This window comes from Chroicocephalus ridibundus, chromosome 1, assembly GCF_963924245.1.
Source record: "Chroicocephalus ridibundus chromosome 1, bChrRid1.1, whole genome shotgun sequence".
Classification (NCBI taxonomy): Eukaryota; Metazoa; Chordata; class Aves; order Charadriiformes; family Laridae; genus Chroicocephalus; species Chroicocephalus ridibundus.
The window spans coordinates 177,123,017-177,149,094 of NC_086284.1; the positions used below are offsets into that span (position 1 = coordinate 177,123,017).

Sequence of the window (26,078 nt, forward strand, 5' to 3'; positions counted from 1 at the left end):
GTGGTTAATGAATCGCGCTGACATAACCTGTCTCCATCTAGAAGTACTGGGAAAGGTGGCTATGCAAATGTGGTGCAGTGATGTTCAAGCTGACTCTCGCACCTTTGGATGTCAGTGTTACTTCCCACTTTGAAGAGCGTTTAGTGGACTTGCCACTACGTTGTGTAAGTACAGCTGTGTTTTTAAATCAGTGCAGATTTTGCATTGATTTGTGTACCTGAGGTCTGTGTGTCACAAATCTTAGTTTGGAAGGAGCAATGCTACGAAGAATAGCTTTTGTACCACTTTGGCAGGATGGAATGGTAAAGATATATCTGAAAATGTGTTTCTGTCCCTTTAAAAATATGCCTGTAAAAACAGTCTTTAAAATTGTTTGGATTTTTGTAATTAAAAAAAAAGTAGATTTACTGAAGTTGTAGTAAATAACAGAAAAGACTCGACTGAAGGGTAAATTCAAGATGTGGCGACCACTTAATATGTTACAGAACTTTGACAAAGATCACAAATGTCCCAATACTTAAAAAAGCAGATGATAAGGATTGATAGCTAAGTATAGACATAGTTTAGAAGAGACAGTTTTGTGGATTTTCTTCTCAGTTAGGACTACAAGTTGCACTATCTGTAGAGAATTGATGAACAGGATAACTAATAGGCATCTCACTAAAGAGAGGTATAAGAATGGATTATTTATCTGAGTAATGTCATCCTTGGTTGTAGTAGGTTTTATTAACAAGTAAACTAAAAGCTACCAAGTGTTCAAGTGCCCAAGCTCATATTTCAGCTTCATTACTGCCATCATTGATCATTATACTTTATTTACCACGGGAAATAAAGTGAAGAAATAGAAGATTAGAACAGATTAAATTCCCTTTGTTGCTAGAATATCAGAACTTTAGTCAATAACCTAATATGAAGAAAACTTCTTTTTCGTAATGTTTCCGATATGATTTACTTTTCTGTTGTCCTTTGATTTATTTTTATCTTCGTTTTCTTTTGCTCTTTTTTGTCTGTGAATGCATGATGTATCCAGTGCTCATACTCGTGTATGAGGTTGCGTTTATAGAGCCTTTTGGGTTTCTTCATAATTCTGAGGCTGAGATAAACTTTTTTCAAGAATCCTGGAAAAAAACAGGCTCAGTTGCAGTAAGTGTTAACTGAGTAAGCATTAACTACTTTAAATCTGAAATGACCAGATAACTGGATTCTCCCTTAATTTTCCCAAATGAGTATGTGACAGACAAAATTTGTCTTAGAAAAACAGGGGCGAGCACATGGCAGAAAGAGAGTCAAGTGCCAGAATTTGAGTGTGAGAAAGGAGAAAGAAAAGTGTGTTCTGGTCAAGTTATGTATACAGTGTCTTTTAATTTTAGGCTCTGAAAGGGAAGGCATGTTACAGGCATTCTTTAAACACAGGTGACCAAAATTTTAGTTCATCAAATGTATATTACTCCAAGCTAAAATTAGCTTGGTTATGTTTATACAAGCCAGTATTTAAAATGTACAATTTAAAGTGTAACTCTCTATTCCCCCATGAATTTGAGAAATTGAACTGGTAGTATTTATGGAATGAATAGTTCAGTGTAGTGATTTAAATCTGAAGCAAAAGCTAAGGAGACTTCTTTTTGGTTGGTTTGCCACAGTCGGTGGTTCTGCATAGCAGGATTTCAGTTGAAGTTCGGAGGGACTGTATCAACCAGGATCTGTTGTTGGACTACTATTTTGTCAGTATCAAAAGTTACTGATTAGCAAAAGGGAAGTAGGGCCTGTAAAATATTTTTCCACAGTTCCAAGTGGAATTTTTTCTATTATCATCTGCTTTTATCCAGCTTTACAAATTAAAATTTTTCTCTTTTGTGCAGGGACATTTCTTCCACTTTGACACTGTTTATTAGGAAGCTGCCTAGAATATCCCCTAGAATATCACAGTATAGTGGGGGAGGGGAGACTATATTGTTCTACCATTAGGATTTGTGTTTAAAGAAAAGCTTGAGAAATAAAATATTGCTTTTTTTTTGAAGTGCAGCTTAGATATTGCTGATATTAGTGTTAAAATAATAAATTTAGAACATTAACATTACAAACCATACTTTTCTAGCTCTCCTCATGTGTATTAACTATTTGTAAGCCACATGTTATGAACTTCATAGATGACTGGGTGTAAGAAGTGAGTTTAGAGGGAATGGTACTGGTGTGAGGAACTGCATATGCTGAACGGGATGTGCAAGAGTGGACTGGGTGGAGTGGGAAGCAGCCTGTCCAGACAAAGAAGCTTAAAGAATTCAGTGGTAGGTCACGGACGTTGAGGCATGAAGATGGCCACCTGACTCTGAAATCAGCTCTGCATCTAGGCTTGAACCAAAACAAGTGCAGCTGATTTGATTTGGAAGGGCCTTAGCTTTGAATCAGCTTTGAATCATGAAGGGCATGTTTTCTCTGTGATAGGCAGCCCTTCCAAAGATGACTTTAAATAGTATGTTCTGTCTGCTCCTTTTTTTACATATAGAGGAAGCTTGTTTGAAAACAAAGTTTTTGCAGTTTACTTGGCTTGCAGTTATGGAAATCTGTACCTTAAAATATTTTGCTTTGAGAGAATTATGACTTTTCTAGTCAGTGTTTTCATGAATTAGCAGCTACTGGTAGAGCTTGATTTGAAAAATGCAATTGTAAGTGAAAATGAAAATTTCTTGGAAAAAAAATAAAATTATTCATTTTTCACTTTTTACTTTTAAGTACTTGACTAAAATTTTAGGTGTCATACATCATGTCTGTAAAAGGACATTCCCTTAATCAGTTGTAGCTGCAGGTTTTATTTAACAAGAGCAACCTCAAAATGGCATGTTCAGTCATGCCTCAACTGTATGACAAACAAAATGCCTGAAGCTGATAGAGATAACAGCAAATGGGGACTATCTCCTAGCAAAGAGACACCGGCTCATTAAACAATCATGTTCATCCCTGGTATTCCAACCCTTTCTTTTCTTTCTTCCCTCAAAATTCTGGCACTACCAGATACTGGCAGTAGTATGCACTAGTAATTAAGAGGAGAAAAGATGTGAAGCCTATACGCCCGAACAAGTTCATTTGAGGTAAAAATATGTGATACCAGTACAACATTTCTCACTGATTGTTAAAAGGCTTTAATTCGTAGTAAATCTTTTTCCCAAAATAGAATAACAAAAAATCCGCGCTTATTGAAGGGGGGAACAAAGAGCGTAATCCATTTAAAGTGCAGCTAGGAAGCTTCTAAGGGCCGTATTCTTTTTGTGTGTGTGTAATGAAGGAGAGTAGGAGGGTGGGTAAAAAGCTAGAGTAATCTTTAACATTCAGTTTTAAAACTTCTTAAAGGGGAAAGGAAAGGGCAGGGGGAACTGTATTTGAGTATTTGCTTGGCTTCATTTGGAGCAAACAGGTAGATTTGCTTTTTTTGCAGAATTAACTTGTTTGGTTTTTTGTTTTTTTTTTCTGATTTGTCTCTGAACCTGATCCTCCATTTGTCTTAGTAATTTGTTTCTGACTAATTTTTTTTAATAGCCTGTTAGGTACTGTGTCTACTTCTGTAATCAATGTATGATTTATTGTTGTTCATTCTCTGCCATAGAATCCAATTTAATTAAATGAGATTGAGTGTTTTCATTAGTATGGTAGCCATTTAATTCTTAAATTCACCATGACTCTTGGGTGTATACTTCCAGGGATTTATTTCTTATTTATTGCTTGAGGTCTTCATTCTTAGTATAAGTACAATTGCAATCTTTATGCAAAACTATGCTTGTAGGGGAATTTTCATTAAGTTACCTTTTGAAGTTTTAATGGGTTGGGTTTTTTAAAGACTGTGTGCTGGGAACTTTAAATAAAACATCCTTTCAGACTATGAATGCACACTGCATGCCTTGGACTTTTTTTTTTTTTTTTTTTTTTTTTTTGTCTCCAGGTATGTCTGAGGTAGAGCAAAGGTCAAATGTTAACCATCTCCTCAAGTTACATTTCAGATTAAGAAGACATGAATGTCAGGAATTTGCAGGATTGAGTTGAGTGAGGCCAGTAATGTCAAAGTATTAGTTGAAAATGTGAGGAGGGGTAGGAGGGGAATGTGGCAAGGGGGGGTGGGGGTGGTATTTTGGAGATATTTAAATGCGTTTCACCCAGAACAGACAATGTGTTACAAGGGATCACAGAACTGGTAGTGTTGGGATGAAAAAGTGTGTGTGGATTTTGCTCTTAAATTAAAAATCAGTTTGTAAGTTGCAAAATGGTTTGGTTTTGAACAAAATAAACACTTACTGCTCATTTTTTGGGGTTTTTTTTTGCTCTTATTTTTGCTCCAATGTTTTAACACCTTTGAAAGTCTACAATATAAAGAGGTGGAAGTGTAATCATGGTTGTTTAAGTTGGTTTTTTTTTTTTTATTGGGAAGCTTTTCAAGAATGTGCTTATTTTCTGCTTAAATGCATTTGCTGCTTATAATTTTAATGAGTTTATAGATGAGTGCTTCTTACTTTCAAGACCAATCCTTTTCAAAAGATGGAACCGTCCTTGAAAGGTGGATTTATTTCTAAGAGCTTTTTATAAAGCCATTTATCTCCAGAAGGATCTTTTTATTGTTCAAAACATAATCCTGTCCTCTAAGTATTTCATCTATTGCTCAGAATGTTTTATACACAGCAGTTGGATTGAATCCCTTGATTTTTAGGGAATGTTGGACTTCAAGATAACACTACGGTTGAGTCAGTTCTTGCTGAAATATGGTTAAATGTCTGCTGCTGCGATCAGCTGATCCAACAAGAACTTGTCAGTTCACACAGTCATGTTATATTTAAACTTGGTTCTCTGTTGGAGTGACTTAAGTTGTTTGTATGTCAGCAACAGCACCAAAACCAGGACAAAAGATAACATGAAGGAACAATTCCCACTCAACTGTTTTAAAGTATTTAGGAGGAGAACTACAAAGCAAAGTGGAGACTCTTTAAATTATTTTTTATTCAGCTTTAGTTTATGCTACAAGATACTTAAATGTGCCTGTAATGAGGCAGAAGGAATTGGCATTGGCTGCCTACCCATTTCAGACATTTGGCAGCTGCCTGGCTAATCCCCATAAAATGTCCCTTGATAGTCATAGTCATCCCTTGATATTAAATAGCGAGGAGCAAAAAAGTTGTGAAGCTTACACACTGGGAATCACTGTGCTGTACCTGCTGGTAGAGCACTGTAACAGAAATGTCACTTCCAGATGTTAATGTCTGCTAGGAAGTTTAAGTGCAGTTTGTTTTGAGAACCAAATAAAATTAAAATACGCTGAGCTGTGTGCTTTTTTACTTGAACTTAATTTGAAGGCAGCCGTAATTACCAAGTCAGGCTTTACCAGTTTAATTTTATGCTGCTATGATTTGGCTAAAGATTTCCATTATTTTTGCCTTTGGTTCCTAATTTTAATAAAATATTTACTATCAATTTCTGGCATAGATCTGCCTTTGTCGGTACACCCACTGCTTACTGTAGTTATTGACTGCAGGTTTACTTGTTTGGGAAAATCATCTTGAGAGGTTACTTTATAATGAAAATGCAGTTGGTCTAATGTGCCAAATCATTGTGAAAAATAAGTTGGTTTAATGGTGGTAGGTACCTTTTGGACTTCAATAAACAATATGTTTTGTAGACAAACACAAATCCAGCTTATGAAATTTTGCAGAATTCATGTTTCTATTCTCTTCATTTATATCACATTTCCTCTGAAGTCCTGCTCAGGAACCTAGAAAAGCAACCTTTCAAAATCGGGGGAAAATGGGTGAGAAATCGTAATTACTGTAGGCTGTTCAGTTATGGAGCTGGCTCTTACTTGTGTACTGGAAAGACAATTGGACTCCTACATCCAGTTGGACTCATACATCCAGTATACCTTTACAAAGGGCCTTCATTGGACTTATTTCAGTACCGTGCAAAATGAACAGTTAAAGGCTGCACCCATGTGTCCCTTGGCTTCTCACTAAGATCATGCAGCTGTACGCAAGGAATAGGATTTGTAGAGTATCTATGTGAAAAACATGCATATTGCCTCTTATCTTTAGAAAACAAGCAGGATTGCCAGGTATATGGCTTGATAACTTCTTTCTTTATTGGGAAAGTAGTGGTAAAAGTAATCTCCTGTGGCTGTTTGTCCTCTGCAGCTTTTAACGTATGAGTCCCATTTCTTCTCTTCCATAAATCTGAGAGAGTTGCCACTTCCGGTAGTAATAAAGCTTTTACAAATTCCATAATGGAAGGCCAAGAAGAGAAGAGAGCAAATTAATATGCATCAGAAAGAAATGTACTGTAAGTGAATGCATCGCCCGAAAACAGCAGATAATAATTCTTGCAAAGGAGAGAGATTTCTGAGTTTGTCAACTTTGATCTGATTTCAGTGAAGCATAGGATTGGAAATCCATTGGAAGCTGACCTTCACTGGATTTGATGCATTGAGAACTCCTTGCTCTATATACAGTCTTTGTCATGCGGTGTGTGATGTGAGTTGTGACTTGACTCTGTGTGTGTGTGTGTGTATATATGTACGTAGCCAGTAGAGTAAGAGTTGGAACAGTAAAAAAACCTTTGGATAGCGCGGCTCACTTTTTGGAGGTGGGTGAGTTATTGAGCAAACTTTACAGGAGCAGTATACATCTATCCAGATAAAGCGTGTGCATTTTAAACAGTCCAGCTTTTGCCATTCTTCTAATGAATAATAGCATATCAATTAGCTGTTACAGAAACTTTGGCTGTGCATGTTTTAGGAGAACTTTTCTACACATTCTTCTTAACAAATGCATCTGATTAGTTGTTTCCTTGGATATTTTTTTTTGCCAAGTTGTTTGCTTCTGCATGTTTTTTTTGGATGCATCTTTGGATTTGTGCCTGAATCCTTCTTTGCACAGAGTTTTGAATCACAGAACATTTCGCCTGAATTGTCTTAGGAAGAAAGGTTTTTTTTTTTAAGGAAAAAGAAACAAAGACAACTACATTGAGACACAGATAATTCTTTCTCAGAAGCTAAGTTTACATTTTCCCCAGGTCCTTTTCTTTACGGATGTTTCTGGGGCCTGGGGAGCTTAACTCAAGGATGTTCTTTCAGGGATGGAATCAAGGTGGATCCAGAAAGGATATGTCCAGTACAGCAATTTTAAGTAGGAAATATTTTTTTCAGTTTTTCCTCATTCCTTAAACTGAAGCATTTTAATTGCTAACAGAACCAAAAGTGTTTCTAGTAACAAAAATAGTCAGTGTTTATTTGGATAGATATGTATTCACATATTTCTAGTATTTTAAAGAATTCTGCTATTGCTTGCAGCAGCCATCTAGGAGACTCATAATCTTGGAGAATTATGGAATGCACATACAAAAATATCTGTTCTCCAGCTATAGATAGCTGAGGTTTAAATTTGAATGTGAAAACAGCATTAAACGTTTATTCTGACCAGTAGAAAAATATCATAACTTTTCAAGCACATCCCAACATCTTAATCATTCTGATAGTGTTTTGATAAAAATTATTTGCCACCTTTGTGCTGATAAGAAAAAATACTTACTGCAGTATTTTAAGAAGAGTATTTCTTCTTTCTTAGAAGTTTTAAGAAAAGTTTAGAGATAGACTGAACTGCACAGTGGGTTTTTTTTAATAGGATGGTTTTGCAAGTTGAATGATGCTACTGTTTGTGAAGCATCACTTAGCTTCGTGTTTTCAGGAATGGTGTTTTATATCCTTGGTTTCGTTTCAGAAAGCCAAATTCTGTGTCCCCTAATGGGCGATATGAATCCTCAAATATGTAGTTTCTGGTGATGAAGTTTTTCTTTGTTCCTGGGTTGAAAATAAGGTCCATCCTTTGATTTTTATTTGACTCTCTAGTCTTGCTGATATTAAACTTGTATTTGGGTAATATGAAAATGAAATCTGCGCTTGGTTTGCTAATCAGAATGGTGTGGAATGGCTTTTTCATGAATAAAGTGGTTGATCTAGTTGTGGATCCCAAAAGCAATTTGGGAAAAGTTCAAAGTAATGTAGTTATCCTGATAGCTGTCATTGTTGTATTTTTATTTATCAGTAAAGCATGTGCTAGGGAACAAGAGCTGGATATTGACAGGCCTAAAAGTCTTTTTCTTTGGCAGTTTGAAGGAGTTTCTCAAGGGGCATACTCGGGTTGTCTCTGGCTTTCAGTAGTGAATAAATGTGATATCCATAATGTAAAATTTGTGGATGGGATAGGCTCGATAGTGTTCAATAGTAGTGTTAGAGTAGTCATAAAATCCATTTGATTTTATGGTCTCCTCCTCAAATAAGACTTCTTTCCCCTGCCCCTCAACTCCTTTTCTTTACGTATGACTTATGTGTAAGAAGAGTAGTTTGATTTTTTTTTTATTATTTTTTTTTATTTTTTACTATTTTGCTGTTAAGATCGTGTGAGAATCCCCAGGAATCAGCCATTTCCCAAGAATGTGACTCCTGAAAGATGGTCTGTTCTAACATACCGCTTCTGCAGCCATGATGTGCTGCACGTCAGAGTAAATTAGAGCACAGCTTATTCATTCTCCTGCTACATCACAGGAGTTGGATTTTGAATACCCATTACTCTTTATTCTTCAGACTTCATTAATAGTTCGGACCACGAGTAAAATTCTAGGTCACTGGCCCTTTCCCCGTTAGTGTTAATGGAGCCCTTTTTAAGTCTACTGGAATGTGAAGAATGAAGTTTTACTTCCTTTTTTGGGAACTCCTAATTTTTGCCAGTTGTATGATTGCTTCAAGCTTCTGCATTGCTTTAAGCAATAAAAGAGTATCACTAATTTATTTACTATGAATAATTAGAATTTACAACACAAAGAAATGACATTTAAGCCTTAACCTTTAACGAAACTAATTATCATGTATATGAAGATTCCCTAGAAGATGGGAACTGAATGCTGAGGAGATTTGATTTAACGAGACTGTTTTAAGTTTCTTTTTTAAGGCCTGTTTTTATTCGGATGCCCTACTGACAGGTGGAGGGGAAAAATCAGATTGGAGAGAACAAATAAGAAATCATTTTAAGACAAGCATGTCTCAAGTCCTATTAAAAAAATATCAGGAATTGCATTTGAAAGAGAGATGTACAATTGCAGTCCTTAATGTAAAATTATCTTTTCACATGTCAGTTTAAAACTAGCAGCTTCAAATATTGGAGGATTTTACAATGTTAAATTCCGTAGAATTTTTGGGAGTACAAACAGGTGTAATTTGGTTTAGAAACAGTATTGCAATAAGTGTTTTTCACTTACCAGAAAACCCCTCACATTATCTTATTAAAACGGACTTTGCATGTTGATGGTTGTGTTTTTCAAGGAAGAATGTTCTCTTTTTTGTGTGTGTGTGACTGTATCCAAGTTACTATCCGTAACCCAGGTTTTGTTCTGCAGCAAACTAATTTAAATCCTCCTAGGAATGCACAATATCCTTGCCAAAGGGTTTCACAGAGCAATTGAAAGCTGTGTTTCAAAATAGGCATTCTTTACAAATACCTCAATTAAAATTTTGTCTTTAAGAATAGACTATAATAGTGCATGTGCTTCGTGGCAAATGGTGGTAAATGTTTAGTCTGCGCTGTTGAGTAACTAAAAGCTCAGCGTGGTTAGCTTTGCCAGTAGTGCAGCTCAGTGGAGGGTGGCATTTGAAGAAAACCACAAATTAAAGCACTGTAGAAGTGTAATAAATAAAACAGACTGTTGGATTGATTAAAAAGAAAAAAAAAAAAAGACAATTCTTGTCTCTTTTTAAAAAGGTTGTAATTAAGTAATGTGTCAAAGCCAATGTAGTCAGATAAATCCCCAATATTTCCAACACTTGGCTCTACGCGCAGGTAGATGGTTCAACCAGTGGCTTTCAGATCTTTCCTCTGGAAGTGCGCAGCGACATCTGTTACTGGCAACTGTGACCAGTACAGATTGGGTTGGACCTGTCCTGCTTCCAGTAGAAGCTGAATTCATCTGCCAGAGAGATCTGCACAGGACTGACTGCTTTAGACTTGATTTATGGTCAGCCATCAGCTGTGGTAGTGTTAGTATTGGGTTTTGTGCGTCTTGCTTGCCTTTCTCATTTAAGGTAGAGTTACTGATGCTGGGTGTGCTGTTAGCCCATTATAGTACAAAATAAGGGGTTTGTTTCAGTTTGGATACTTAAAATGAATCCTTTCAGTTGAGAGGTCTGGTAGGATTGCTGTGGCCAAGTGCTTCGTTTTGTTTGGAGGAACCCATCCCTCTTAGATGTGCCATTTTTCCCTCAGACAATTATTTGGTCGTAATCTAAGGCATGTTATTTTGTCTTTCTGGTTAGATTGGTATTATTTTATTATGCTATATTGATGAGTGCTTGCCATTAGGAGTACTTGTCAAGAAATATTTCTGTTTTTTGCCTGGTAGAAACAGGAGTGAGTATTGACCTCAAAAGAGGATTTTCCAGGGAGTGACTTCATCTCCAGAAAGGATAAACATTTGGAAATGAGCATGTCCAGGTAACTTCCACTCAAAGCAATTGACCAAAGTAGTCTCTGGCCCAGTAATACTGATTTCTAAGAAACCTTGGAATACTAGAGAAGTTTTCAGAGAATTTGGGTATAAAATTATAACTAAAAAAGCAAATCGAGGAGCATAAATCTAGATCAGCAGATGCTAGGTGGATAGACGTCAGTTCCGGGTAAATTAGTGGGAGATCTATTTTATTTAATTCTCTTGACTAAAGAACAGGCAGTGTAACTTAGCAGATCATTTTTTTGTAGGATTTTAACTGGATCTTTGAGAACTTCATCACAGAATTCCGTTGTAATCTTCTTGTGAATAGCTTGAGTTAATAGGAAGGCAGAGGTTGTGAGAAAAGTGGTAATTTTGACTAAACAAGCAGGGAAAATGGGTATGGAACAGTTTCTTCAGTAGATACGATAGACTAGTAGTAACTGAAGTTAATACTATGGTGCAGGCAATTGCCTAAGGTCAAGAGGGGAGAAAGATAATTTAAGAACTGATTCTCTGTGCTTTAAGAAAAAACAAAATGGAAAAGTCTGTACATCAGAATGACATAAAAGTGGTTGTTCTCATTCAGGGAAACACTGCAACCATCACAGCATTCTTTCTTGGCAGGGGTGAGTGGGAACCTGTTTGAGAGCAAAATAGATGCAGACTAAACTTTTTCTTTTCCTTTCTTTTTTTTATACCTCTGTTCCTCTTATTACTGTCCCAGATTTGAGCAATATTCTGCTTAGGGAGTTCTTGCTTGTGCCCATGTCTTCTGATGAAGAGCCAGAGTGGTGCAGTCCCATATGTGCTGGATGGTGTGACAGCAGAATTGCCCGGCTTCTTGTGCTTGCTTCTCCCAGTTTGCTGCGCAACTGCAGTTGGTTTATGTGGGATGTGTGCGTGAACGTTGGTGGGGAGAAATATGTACCTGGTGCAATTTGTTATCCTTATTTGTTACATGTGTGGCCACTGAAACTTTTCCTGCAAAGTGGTTACAGTTACAAAATCCTAGAAAATGAGGCGGTAGGGAAACTTGAAGAATCATCTAGTTTGTCATCTTGTCCTGACAGGATCCTTGTACCTGTGTTATCCCTGACATTTGGCATTGATGCGTTCTTTGAGATCTCCAGTGACAAAGATTGCTTTTCTAGGCAGACCGCTCTGTGTGCTTTTTTTGTGTGTGTGGCTTTTTGTTTGTTGTTTTTTTGTGTAATGTATTTGTTGTTTTTGCAACAAAAATCTTATTAGGTTCAATGAAATGCCTAAGTGAATCAGTCTGCATCCTATTGGCAAGGTGATTTTTTGCTGTCACCGACCCAGTAAGTTGTTTATAATGTTAGCTGTACTTTTGGGAGAAATCCTGTCTTACAGCATTTCGTATCTCTGGTGAATGACTGTGAAAGTCTTTGTGGGTGTTTGATATGGCAATGCATAGATGTAGTTGTGTCTTCCTTCCTTTTTTACACGTTTTAAAAACGGTCTTCAAAGACAAACCATAAATTGAAAAGCAGCTGCAGGAGAGAGTCAGAGCTTTTTCTTTTTCCTGACTCCAGTTAATAAGGTATTCCATTATATGTAAATAAAGCCAAATGTTAATTTATCTGTTTCACATTTTCAGATTCACAGTGAGAAAAGATCTTAGGCAAGATTTATATTTCAGGCATAAACTATTACAACTTAATTAACAAAGTACTCTCTTTTTTATCTTATTACAAATCCATGTCAGAAATACAGTAAAAAAAAATCATGAAGTGTGGCTGGAGCTCTAATTGTTTTAAGAAAAAGGAGTTCTGCATAAAAAAAATGTGGAAAATTTTACTTAAAGCAATAATAAGAGAATAGCAAAACCCTCATACATAGGACATAGCTGTGTTATGGTCTCTGTGGTCTTGATATCAATGGATATTTCTTCCTAAAATTACTTGCATATGTTAGCAGGAGAAATTACTAATGTGAAGAATGCTATGTATACAAGGTATACATATTTTAATGACATTTTTGTGTATCTGTGCCAAGAGAGGGGGTAACTGCATACAAATTTCACAAGGAGTTAGGCCAGGTCTAGTGGTTCCTGTCCTTTTTGTTGTGTGTGGACACCGGTTTTAATAATACGGGAAGTATCAGGCCTGAAAATAATGTTTTGGATTTTGATGAATTCATTTACAGCAGGTTCACTTACTGTACGGGTAAACATTGTGCCAGGGCAGAAGAATGGGCAGTGCAAGCTCCAGGATGAGCAGAAGTTGAGGCTGGGCCATTTGACCAGTATGTAGGTATTTCTGAGTTCATGGTGTTTGTGGTGGAAAAGCCAGGCCAAGAAGCCCAGCTTGTCTTGTCTCTCCATCCTTGTCATTTATATTTTATATTGCAGTTTACTTTTTTCAGTTATAGGGGCCCAACTGCATGTGGAGCCAAGCTGTAAGGAGGAGCACGTTAATCCACTGTCCAGCACTCCTGAGGGGCCTTTTTACCTTAGAAGTTGTAGCGGGGCTGTGCATGGTGGTGAAACTTCTGACACTTGGATGGATGAACTCTTCAGCTCTGTAGTAGTCCTCTTGTTGCTACTTCCAGTAATAGCAATTGTGCAGGTTACAGGGGGGAAACTGTCCTGTAGCCCCTGGAAGCTGCAGGTTAAATGTTCAACATTAGTATGTGGTTTTAGATTAATACTTGAGTATTCCTCTGGTTTGAATTGCTGAGGTCTTAATTTTGTGAGAGTTTAACCTTTTCCATGTCAGGGCTGCTTTAGAGCCTTGCATTTTACCTGCCTTGCCTGTGTGGACTCTGGCACTCATTTAATCCCGTAGTTAGCTAGACCAAGGTGTTAGAAAAGACTATTTCCTTTTTAGAGGGTTAGCTTTCTGCTAGTAGGTTACCCTGACGTGGGAGGTGGTCCAGATCAGATGGAGATGGTGCATGGCGGATGGATGCCCATGGGCAGGAGCGGGAAAGAGGGAGAGCTGGAGTATGGCTGAATGGACACAGGCTAATTTAAGCTGTTGTGGAGCCTCAGCCCTTGTCTGTCGTGTTGTTCAATTTGTTAGGAATCTTGGGGGAGGGAGAACGGGCTTGTTCTCTTGGCTGGAAAAAGCAATTGCAGGGGGGCATGTGAAAATAAAAAATAGGAAGTAAAAATAAAATCAAAGCAATGCAGAGTTATTTCAGTGTCCAAATAAAGTTTGGCTTAACTTTAGGGTGAAGGTTCAGTTCTGATTCTATCTGTAGTAGTTTCCTTTCTTTAAATTGTCTAGTGCCCTCATACAGTTAGTCGTAGATGCGCAGAGAGACTTTTTATTTCCACATTGTTTTTATAGTGTTTGAGAGACTTTTGGATTCCTTACTCTTCCAAATCTTCAGACAAGAATCGTGTGGCAGGGGAGGGGAAGGGTTTAAAATTGTTCTTGAACAAAAAGGAATGTATATATAAAGCCTTCTGCTAATTCTTGTGTCTTTTAGCACAGGTTCTAAAAGGTTAATAGCTATCCTATCACTTCTATTGTATCAGATGGGGATTTTTTTCTAACCTAAAGCAATGTTAATTTCCATTTAAGGAAGAATGTCTGCAGGAGCCAGTGGTATTTACTAACTGCGCCTGTGAAAACATTCCTTTTCACCCTCAGATGCTCACTCAGCCTTCTGTTTTCCAAGTGACATTATTACAGGCTTTAGCTTGTAGTCTGAGAAATTAAAAGCATGTTTTAATAACGTGAACAGCGGAATCCTCAGTCCTGACTCTTCCTCGGATACTTCCTCACTTACGTTCACCTGGCTTGGATTGGAGTGCAAGTGTGGCAGTGGCTGGGGGATTTATTTTGTTGATGTTGCTGGGTTTTGGTTGTTGTTGTTTGCTGTTTTCTTTCCCCCGTTTACAACATGGAGTCCCCTACTGGAGCATCATTTTACCTTTGAAAGGGTTTTTTTTTGTCATTAAGATTCTTAAAAACGGGTTTTTTTCTTGATTTTAAAGTATCTTTTGGCTGTGAAAGGTTGTTGCACGAGATGAATTGAGCTCTGAATCCCCTCTCCGGTGGTGTGAGCTCATGCTAATTCCTCTCCTTGTCCCCTGCACTGTCGGCTGGACACATGAATGGCTCAGGGCTGCTCCATGGTAACGCTGTGAATGCTCCTACCCGGTGGTACCTACAGGAGATGGAAAATTGTTTACCTTTCTTTCACTGGGGGATGGTAAAGCTTGAATTACCTTGTGTTTACCAGAGTTTGGTCTACAGAAAACAAGGCGTGTGAACAGTTACCATGGAGAAGACTATGCACGTTAATTTGTGTATCAGTCTTAACCTTAACCTCAGGCTCTCTTTAAGCTCCATAGAAAATGGGGGGGGGGGGGGGAGAAGAGTCGTGGCCCTTTTATCCTGTGCCTTAGCAAGGGAGACCCTTGCCTTGGGTCTGGAGCACAGAACAGATCCATGTGAGCATCTAAAAGTTCCCTGAGCATCTTTCACGGGTAGATTTTTGAATACTTCAGAAAAGAGGACTTTACCCTTCATTCCTATTTTACAGTTGAGAAACACATGTTATGATTGATGTTTTGAATGCCTTATAAGCTTATAATGCCTTATAAGCTGAAATCTTAATGGTTTTCTTGAGCTGTCTGTCCTGAAAAGGTAAATCTGTTCATATGCAAAGAACTTCTTGGTTGCTGAAGACCTGGACAAGACTTACTGAATGCAAGTAACTATAGCTAACCTCCCCCCCAACTGTATCAGTCACTCAACAATTAAAAAAACACTAATGGCAAATGGTTTTTTTTGTACAAACTTTTTCTGCACTTGGAATACGGGCTTTTATTTATCCAGCTTTTCCCCTCCTTGCTTTATTCCTGCTTTATTCTGGTATACTTTGCTGTAGAAATACCATAGCTCTCTTAGGCAATGAGTTACAGTAGTGCAAGGTTCCAGTGAGTGCAGTTGTTTGAACCACCTGTATGACATGACTCATTCCTCCCATTACGATCCTATACTACATTTCCTCACACTCGCATTGATTTGTTTTTTTGTCTACGCATGTTGTTCTCTGTTCTGAGGTCACCATATGCAAATGATGCTGCTGCACCAAGGTACTTGGACCTGTTGGCACTGTTTTGTAGGCTCAAAGCATGCACTGAAGCGCTCTTGAGTGGCAAAGTCTTGTCTATCTGTGTGCTCCCATCCGAAGTCCTAGTTTTTATCTTCTGGGAGAGGAGTACATCCAGCTCTGTCTTAGATCTGGTAATCAAAATGTAAAGATTTTGGGCGAGTGCTGCAGGGGAATGAGGCAGATCACTCTGACAGCGATGGAAAGACCACAGAAAAATACGTGAAGTTTTGCTTCTCAGACCGATTGAAACAGATGTGTTCTTTGCTTGCTTGCTTATTTTTGCTCCTGTAATCTCGGTTTACTTGCATAGCTCCCTCTCACCAGGCATCAGCTGCATGTTCTTTCTGTGATCCTTTCCCACAGCTCTTTCTGTCTCCCACGCTTTCTCCTCCTCACTCGTAAGTCAATCCTATAGTTCCCTCAGTTCCTCAGGGAGCATTTGAATGGGAAGAGTCAAACACCTGCTGGGCTGGTTCAGGACTGTATAGAGCGCTGACTGCTCAGGTGGAAGGGTAACTGCCTGCTTTGTCTAGCCCTTGAATTACTGTGGCAGCTAATCTGCATCTGTCACTGTTAGCAAACTTGAATTAACCCCCCCACGCACACTTGTGCAACTCCCATATTTTAAAGATACTAATCTATTATTAAATATTATTTATTACTGTTTGGAACACAGCACTACCATCCCTCTCATCCCCCCATCACTAGTGACTTCAAAAAATACGGGGACAAAAGAGCCGTGATTTCTAATCACAGTTTCCGTAAGAAGCAGGGGTACAAATGCTGGTGACAGAAGACTTTCATGCTGTTAGGACATGGAATTGCACTGTAAGAACCTGGACTGGATTTCTCTCAGGACCCCTGGACATTGATGAATGCATTTATTTTCTTTTTAAAAAAAAAAGTGCTGGCAGAGGCCCTGAGGAAGAAGTCTTCCTTCCAGATGCAGAGCTACAGGGTGATCTCAGCAGTCTAGGTTGGGAAACAGCTTCACAGCGTTGTTGCTAGGATTAACTCGTAGGTGTAAGGTGTGTTCTCCCAAGAAATAGTTACAATATTGACTGCAGCAGCAACCTTGAACTTTCTTGATATTCTCTGGGCATTGCCATCCTAGCAGGCTTCAACGCTACAGATGTGCTTTGTCTGCATGGCTTTGATCACCGCTGTGTTTCTATCCCTGACATCAGTGCTGGGGGCTTTAAAAGTGCTTATTGAAAATCAAATTCAACAGTTATTACCCAGATACATGCCTATCCTGTTTAACATGCTTTTTCAGTACTTTCTCCCCCTTTCTGGCCCACGGCTTGGTGTAGATTCCTCATATCTCTTTAGGTAGAGCAGCTATTTATATTAGGACTCGAAACAGCTGGGAGAGCAGAAAACATGGTCGATAATTTTATCAGGTTTTCTACGAATTCAGAAGATTCCAGTCCCAAATGAGAAATACAGTACAACTCTCAAAAAAAGCATTGTGCCAAAGTTTTCCATTTCTCTTGGAATTGGTTCTGAGCCTATTGTCGTGGCTTGTCCGTGCTCACTTGGTTGTCAGCAGCCTCTTTGGCTTTGTTTAGTTTGACCAATCCCACACCCACCGTGAGTAAACATTGAGATTCAGTTGGGTAGAAAAAAGAAAAATGGCAATTAGCCTGTTAAGCAAAAGTGCAGAAACCTATGAAGGCCTTGCACTTAATTTTAAAAAAAGTAAATTTAAATGCAACTTGATATTCAGACAATATAAATTGCTACAAAGTTCATGCTGCAGAGGACAGGATATTTAGAAATACAGTACACTAATTAACCTATCTGATCTCCATCCAGAACATTCCTCAAATACTGATCTCATCTTTATTTCTTTTTGGAGGTACCATATAAATGTACCAGGGAAGAAAACACAAATTGAATGCTTTGTATATTACATGGTCACATTTAAAGGAAACCTTCTGTTTTGAAAATAGTGTGCGAATCTTCTCCAAGATTTGTTTCTCTTGCTGCTCTTCTGGCTCTAAAGAGAAGGGTGCTCAATCTGTATGGTCTTTATCTACATGACAATACATCTTTCTTTTGGAGCACTGTTTCTATTTGCTCAGTTTTGGCAGAAGTACATGGCATTGGAAGTCAGAATGATGGTGGTTACAGGCATTTTAGCTCCATTATCTAACTGTGCTCTGAGTGGCTTTTGTTCAGCCATTGTTCCCGGTGGGTAAACTACTCCCATTTCAGATAGTTTACACTATCTCTAGGACCAGTATATCCAGGAATCCCATCTAATACAGGAGCAAGTTTTATAGGAAAAATAGTGTGGTCTGTAAACTACAGCTTCTTTTCTATACATCCAGGACAAGTTCTCTTTTCAGTTCTTGCAGCCTGCTGTTGTTTTTTTCCCAACATGTATGGCATGATGCAAACTGAGAAATATTTCTTCTGTGAACAGTACAAATATCCTATCTCTTTTTCTTCCTGGCTGAAAGAGGCAAACTTTGTTTTGCCGTGTTATTCTGCTCAGCCACTGGATCAAGATCTTTGCATTACGCAGGGTGCATCATTTCAGAATGTTAATTAGGAGGCTAAGGAGAGTGGGTTTGGTGACTGACTCCAGCTTGGAGCAAAACTATGATTTTTATTTTTTTTTCTTTCTCCCTGGTTTGTGTGTTTTTTGGGAACATGCCTGTAACTTCAAAATTTGTATGTTCGACACTATTAAGTGATTTCTGTGTTCAGAAGGTATGTAGTCTTCTTTAATTGTTTACCAGATGTAAACCATCAGCAGAAGGGGGAAGAGATGTGTTGTCACTAGCAAAATTTGATTAGAACATAGAGGCAAGAAGAGCAGTGTGCAAAATTTTAGTAAGGAGGGGGATGTTAAATTTCACTTTTCTAGCCCATAGAGCTGTGCTGTATCTGAGGTCTGGGCCCTGTAGTATATCTGTGTACATCTGAAATCAGGTGCACTGGAACTGCTTGTAGATCATACCAACAGCAAGAAGAGGGTTTGGCTGCTTTTCTCTTAACCCCTTTATTTGCTGTTGACTTTTGTTTTTAAGAGCAGGGTAGTTCATTTGGATGAGTCGTTATTACATTCATATAATAATTTCCTCATGGAACAGGCATCAGCAGTTCGAGTTCTTTGCATAAGGATCTTCAGTCAATTCTGCTGTTTAGTGCTTCCATTCTTAGATGGTGATCAGTCAGAAAAGGTCTAAGATGCTAACTTCGAGTGTAGCATTAAATAGTTCGGTGCTTAATTCTGATAGCTTGCCCATCCATATTTTTATTATGTTTTCTCTTTTCTAGAAGGATTTTAATAATGCTAGATAGCTTGTCTTTTGCAGTTTCTCTTGTGTCCCTGGCATTTTACTGTGTGGCTTTAACATTAAAATCACGTACTAAGTAGTTAAATTGAGCGTTTCCACCAATCGTTCTTGACAAGCCTTGTGATAAAGGATTTTTTGGCGATTCGTTTAAGTTAAACATTTGACTTTTGAACTCATTCTTGTGGTATGTTTGAAGACAGTGGTGGCCAAACAGTGTATTTTGCTGAATAACAAAGTGCAAACATAGCTGCTTTTTGTTATTATAATGGAGAGATAATTGGCATTCTGGTGTTGATGTAGTTGATGTTTTACTTAAAGCTTTAAAAGAATTCAAAATACTTTGTTATTTTGCTCTAATGCAGGCAAATATGTTGGGATTTTTTTCCCCCAGAAACATTTTTGAGTGGATTTTAAGACTGCAAACTGTATTTGCTCTGAAACATAATTGAGTATACAAAGCAGGCAGTTGTAAGTGCTTGTTATGGGTGAGAAAAGGATGGAGTTCAAACAAAATGTAAATTTGACTTATAATCATGCATGCTATGAGTTCTGTAGAGCAAGATGTGCATCTCATTGATTTCTTAAGTGATGCTGGTCTCTTTGGTTTGCTTTGTTGGCAGTGTGGTCAAGGATGAGCGCATCCTATGGCTGCAGTCAGCTGTGCTCTGGCCCACCTGCTGCTCACTGACCTATTGCTGCATTTAGGTCTCTTTTGATCTTGGATACCAAAGATTCCTGCCTTTATTCTTTCTTCTGGGTTAAAAATCCATGCTTGTGATCATACTAATTGTTGACATTGGACCGCTCCATTTGGATACGTAGGCTTTTAGAAGTGCACAAAGATCATTCAGATAAGGTGTTCGAGTTCAATATCCTTTTTTGGACTCTCTTCATGTGAGAATTAAGGTCAAGTATTCTTAAAAAAATAAAATCTTTTACTGGGTAATTTGTATCCATAAAGCTATTTGTAGTTTTTAGGTAGTTCTTAGGCATAACATTAGCTCTTTTCACCACTATAAGGTTATTTTTTCAACTTGTAAGAAAAAGAACTTAAGCGAGCTAAACTGATGAAAGTCTTACGTAGTGAAAAAGGTGCAATTTTTCGAATTATACTGCTGTTCCAATAAAAGGTCATATTACTGTAATCCCATTTTAGTTAAATTTTATTTTGGATACTGTCTGGACATTGTAATAAAAATGTGATTAAAACCCAGTATTTCTGAAGGGGCAAGGTAATATCTCAAATCATTGAGGTTTGGGATTTTTGCTTGTATTTGCTGTGTGTTTTGGGAGGTGGTGACAGAAAGGTTTGATACTGTGCAGAGAGGTAGGAAGGTGGTATTTAGCAGGTATCAGAGCTGTGAATGGGAAGGAGAGGAAGCGTTTAGTTCTCAGTGCTATAGTAGGAAGAGGGATTAAAAAGAAATGATGTGTAAAATAGTCATCTTTAGTTTGCAGTTAACTTTTCCAGGCTTTTATGAATGGTCAGCTGAGGGGAAAATAATGTTGATTCCCAAAATGTATTTTGTTGTCGTTAATTGCCAAGTTACTTTTTTTTGCAGAATTAAAAACAATTCTTCTATCTTGTCTTGCATTGCTACTGTGGAAGTTCTTAGATAATGTTTACATTTAATAGAAACCATGGCACTTTTTCAGCATCTTGATATGAAGTTGTAATAGGGCACTTTGAAATTTTACTATACATGAAAATACTCTTGCAGTAAAATTGATTTTTTTTTTTAAATTTTTTTTAATTGTTCACAGTCAATTTGGGGCAATGGGAAGAAGCCTAGTTTTGTTTCCTCTACTAGATTGTTAGCATGGTTAAGAAGCTGAAAAAAAAAAAGGCAAGATAACTAGTGGTGCTTGTGTTGTAGATATTCTGTTTATTGCCCAGTGTGAAGTTGAACACAGGGTTTTATTGTGTGAGAGTATGTATCTGCTTGCACATCTTGCTGTACTGGTTAAATATGTTATTATCTCAAGTGCTCATCATTTTCAAAAAGCTGATGTAGCGCAACTGTCCGTGGAGTTCTACGAAATAGATCGTTTGAATGCGCTTGCATCTGGTTTGGGCAAAATCAGCTGGGCTAATTAAAACTGCTGAAACTAACCTGACTGACCTTTCATGAAATGAATTGGGAAGCTCTTAGGTATGTGCTCGGCCAGCAGAACTGCAAGGGGAAAAAGCAAGTTGGTGCAGGAAGGGGGATGGGGATAGTGACATTTTGACTCAGCACCATTTCTTGTGGCAAGAGCAGCTCGTGTGCGCTCAGAAACTGATCTTTTGCACGTAGGAATCCCACTTGTTTTCATGGAAAAGAGAGTCCCTCCCCAGTTTGTGTTTGTTCTTAGCAATGCACAAATGTTTATAGGAAGCAACCCAGTGAATAACATTAGAAATGCTCTTTGCACAATGTCTCCTTAAACTGCAGGCTGATGGTGCGCTGGAATGCGGGGATATCTTTGTGGCTGTTTCCTTCATCAGTCTGATTCTTTTGAAAGCATCTTATTCTGCTTGTATTTTCCATACTAGAGGTTTACAGAAAAATGTTTATACTACAGCTTCAAACATTTACTGAAATGCTAGAAAACCTAAAGAATTTCTGTGGATTCCCTATATTAAGATCAGATGTGGGAATGTCACATTGAATATCTTGCTGTACCAAACTCAGATGATTTTAGTGGAAAATAAGAATTTGAAATGGTATGTGCCTAGCAGCAAAATAAAAAAGCCAGGGGAAGGGAATGGACAGAGAGAATTGTATAATGGGCCAGAATTACACCTCGGTGGTTACAAGTCCCATTTCTCTGCTGTCCTGACAGAGGAAGTAATTATTGCATTTATGTCTTTTTCAAAGACATGAAACTAATTTCTAAAGCGAAGTGGAGTGTTTGAGAGGAGCCCGCAATGCAGTAATGCATCCAGTTGAAGCGTCCTGTGGGCTGAGGCAGTCTCAGCTGCAGACCAGTTTAACAAAAAAAGATTTTTAAAGTGTGTAACAGCACTTTGTATATTTTTAATTTTTCAATAATAATTAATCTGTCAAGTTAAACTTGGCTTTCACTGATTTTTATTACTCAAAAAGTTAGCCTAGAATATAAATAGCATTAAGATCAGCAATCTGACTGAAGCTGATGGAGAGGTGCAGAATATTGAATGTAAAGTATTATTTTGCATAAGAAATCTTATTTCATCGTGAGTCAAAACAAATGGATTTCCTGATTAAGGCTAATGGTGATTGAAACAAAACGTAATTACTTCTGTAAAAAGCAGTAAAATGTTAAAATTCTGTAGTTAGTATCATGTTGACTTGTGCTCAGCAGGCGTTTCATGGACACTGTTTAAATTAGTTTGTGGGTATGTGTGTGTCTGTGTCTATGTTTGGAAGGGGAACATAACATTTGTGTTTGGGAAGCCACAGAAGGTCCTTGGCAGTGACTAGCAATCTGCTTTAGGGCAGGAAGGCATTGGCAACCCTAGCCAAAGGTGCCAAATCGGCTGCAAATAGTGAGGAACAACCTGTCCATGACTTTTCTCCGTCATCTGTAACAAGTAATAAAAACCTGCTGCTTCTGTGGTTCTCACCACTCAAGCTTCTGTTTGCCCCAGCTGGCTCAGGGCCTGCTCCAGTGAAGGGAACTGGAGTGGGAGCACGCCCTGGTAGCCTTCAAAGCAGGTTGTATGCTCCAAATGAGGTTTACATAAACTGTTGCTAACTGTTCCATGCCTGGGAAGACAGCCTTTAACTTTGGAAGTACCTTTTGATGGTAGCAATCTTGTTATCTTGGGCCTTCCTGAGAAGAAGGGAGAAGGTGGGAATGGACGTCACTGGCAAGTCCTAACTGAAAATGCTTAGTTTAAACTTTTGTGGCTGGAAATTTCATGTCAGATGATGACATTTTGTTCCTGGCCGAAACTGTTAAGAGAATAGTTAGTAGCAGGTGATCTTATATTGAAAGAGAGAACGTTCTTCCTTAAAGATGTAACTATTCAGAGTAAAATATTTCTGTGGAATGCTGATGGTCTCTGGAAGCTTATGAGTAGCATGTATCTGAAAAAGGAGAGAATTTGTGAAGAAAGGAGCACTTGTCTACTTAGTCGATACAAAGACCTTTTTTTGTTTTTTAACCTACATTATTGTAATTTGAGCTTTATGCTTCTCCTTAAAGAATGTTGTTCCTTGAAAATGCAAAGCTTTTTTGAGGTGTGTGAAGATGACTGGTCTCTTCTGTCTCCAGTTGTTTTTTTTCCTATGCTAGTTAGAGCTGCTCTTCCAAACTTATGTCAAACTGTCTCTTTCCTTTGAATTTATCTGGGATCCTCATTGTCTTACAGGAACAACTTGGAGGCTGGAAGAACAATCCAGAAGTTTTCATGTTTTTCTAATATAGTATCGTTCTTCATCTGCACGACATTAGTCTTAATTTATGTGAGACCTTCTGTGAGCCTTGTAGTTCTTTCTGAACAAGGCTGGTTTTGTATGTGCTGAAGACCACTCCATTTCTTGTTGCAGTAGTGGCTCGTTATTTCTTATTTTGTCACTTCAGAATGGATTATCAGGATAATGAGATAAAGTAGGGTACAGACTTAAGTTTAAGTTACCAAACTTTTTAAGCTTTACAGTTTATAAAAGGTAGAGGACGTTGATTTAAAGACCATCTCCTAGAACGTGCTATGACAGTGTTTTTTAAATGCTTTGTTAAAAATGGGCCTGAGAGAACCAAATTAATTTTTTAAAAATTTATAATTCTTTTGTTTGAAAAGACTACTTACTGAAAGTGTTTTTCAATATGTAATGAATCATCTGGAATAATCTTTCATGTATGCCTTTTCTTATTGGTAGAAGTGGAGGTCTACATCAGTTGCATTACAATGTTGGTTAGAAGTAGACTGGTGAAACTGCATTAGGATTCTGCCATGAGTGCTACTGTGGAGAATTTGAATGGCTTTTATTCAGGTTCACTGATGTTCACCTTTCTAGTGAATCTTTCCAGTTTGCCAGTTTTCTGGTGCTTCTGTTACCATAGTGTTTGCTTTGGAGCAGCCAAGGTTAATTTTTTTATATACTAGTGCTATTTTCAGTTACTAAATAACACTGATTTTTCTCTTTAAAAAATACTACCTTCCAGCATTCTCATTACGTGTTTTTGACTAATTTTGTATCCTTCGGATAAGGTGATGTCAGAGATTGTCTGTGTCTAAGCCTCAGAATAGTGATTTTCTTATTTGTGCATTAGAAACTTCCATTGAAATAATTTCACGTTCATCTTTGTTCTCTTGTAGCCCTGTTCTCTGTTTCTCAAGCAATTACACATTCATCCAGAAGTTTTTTCCAGAACCTTAGAATGGTTAGTTCCCCGTGATTTTGGAACTAGGTCTCACACACCTCTCGTTTTAAAGCAGAGTGCTGGCAAACAGCTTGTGATGTTGTGGTCAAATTTTTTTGGAGCTCCATGTCTGCGTCAAGTTGGTCTTGTAAAAATGAGGTTGTGCTTTTTATTTCTGTAAATTTGTGTATGTTAGACTAATAGACCGATTTAGACATAGCTGACTTAGTTCAAAGCCGGTTGAGTCCTCACCCTTCTACCCTGGGCTCAGTGTGGCTCTGAGCTAGAACAGAGGCAGTGTTACTGATTATTTATTTATTTCTCCGGTCTCTCACCTGTCAGAAGTCAGCGCTTTAGAAACTTAATCCTTTTGAGTCAAGTATTTCGGCAAGTCTGGTATGAAGCATTTGTGATGAAGAGCAAAAATGTTATATATGTGTTAATTGTTAGCAATTAATGACTGCCCAACTAATTTAAAAATGACTACTTTTCAATGGTAAATTTTCAAAGACAATAACAAGGAGAGCAAAATTAAGATGGGTGATTCAGACTGACACTTCAATCTCAGCAGGCGCCACTGTGTCAAAAAAGGTCAGCTGTTGAGTGAAGAGTACCATTAGCTCTTTTTTTTCCTTTTTCTGTACTTCCTCAAAATCTCTTAAGTAGAGGTAAAATTATTCCTTATGACAAATGGGATAGTTGAATCATTCAAATGGAAGGGACCTCAGGTGTAGTCCAGGCTCCTGCTCACAGCAGGATAAGCACTAAACTTGGACAAAATTGCCTAAAGCTTTGTCAAGTTGGATCTTGGTCTTATTATTTCTTATTTTTGTGATTAAGAAAAAGCAGTTAGTTGTCAAACTTTATTCTTTTATTGGAGATATCAATATCCATGGAAAGAAAAGCATTTAAACAATTAATTAAACTTTTCTGAAATGTGAAATTAATCTTTGAAATTATTCACCGATGCATGAATTTTGTGAAATATGGGAAGCATATGAAGCAACACAGGAAGACTGTTTTATAACTGAATATTTTTGGTTTTTAGAGCCTCGATGAATATGAAGATGATGAAGCAGGGCAGAAGGAGCGAAAGAAGGAGGATGCTATTACCCAACAGAATACGATACAAAATGAGAGTTCCAGTGCAGATACCTCTGGCTCATACTTACTACAGGTGAGTTCTTAACGCTTGTGCATTTTGGTATTTTACTCAGTTTTAAAACTCATACTGCCTTCTTTGTACTCCTACTTAACAGTATATTATAACCTATATGGAAACAACCATGAAGTTTGGAGTTGTCACATTACTAAAAACAGAGAATGAGATTCCATTCCCCAGACTCGACACACTGAGACCCAGTTCTGACAACAGTGTCTTCTATTTTTGTAGGGGCTTTGCAGGTAACGGTGTGGATGTTTACCATAAAACTTATTCTTTAATGAGAGGAAGAGAAACCTGGAAACTCAAGTGAAAAATACTCATAGCTTTAGAATATTCAATTAATTGGAGGCAAACTTTTCAATTCAGGACCCAATTTCCTAATTTAATTTATTGTCAATTAACAAACTTCTAGTTACCGATTCTGGGGAATCTCTTGGGGAAAACACCCCTTGCCTCTGTGAAACCTTTTCTCCCCCTGCCCCTCCTCTTTTTTTTTTTTTTTTTTTTTGTTTTGTTTTGTTTTGTTCTCCAGTCACCCTGCTACAGGTTCCACTCAATCCTGCAGCCTGCACACACACCCCACACCCCCCCCCGGCCCTGGCCCCGATAAACCTTGCCAATTATGCCCAATACACCCCTTCTTCATACTATATATATATACTACCTGGGACAAG

General features: G+C 37.9%; 1 protein-coding gene across 4 annotated transcripts in view; it reads left to right on the forward strand.

The window, feature by feature from the left end:
* The window catches only part of PAWR (pro-apoptotic WT1 regulator), an 82,004-nt gene that overhangs the window by 17,846 nt on the left and 38,080 nt on the right, over positions 1–26,078 (forward strand). For all 4 annotated transcript variants that reach the window (XM_063322873.1, XM_063322874.1, XM_063322871.1 and 1 more), the window contains exon 3: positions 25,288–25,416. In XM_063322873.1, coding sequence (XP_063178943.1) covers positions 25,288–25,416 — 129 coding nt within the window. The remainder of the gene's footprint in view (positions 1–25,287; positions 25,417–26,078) is intronic.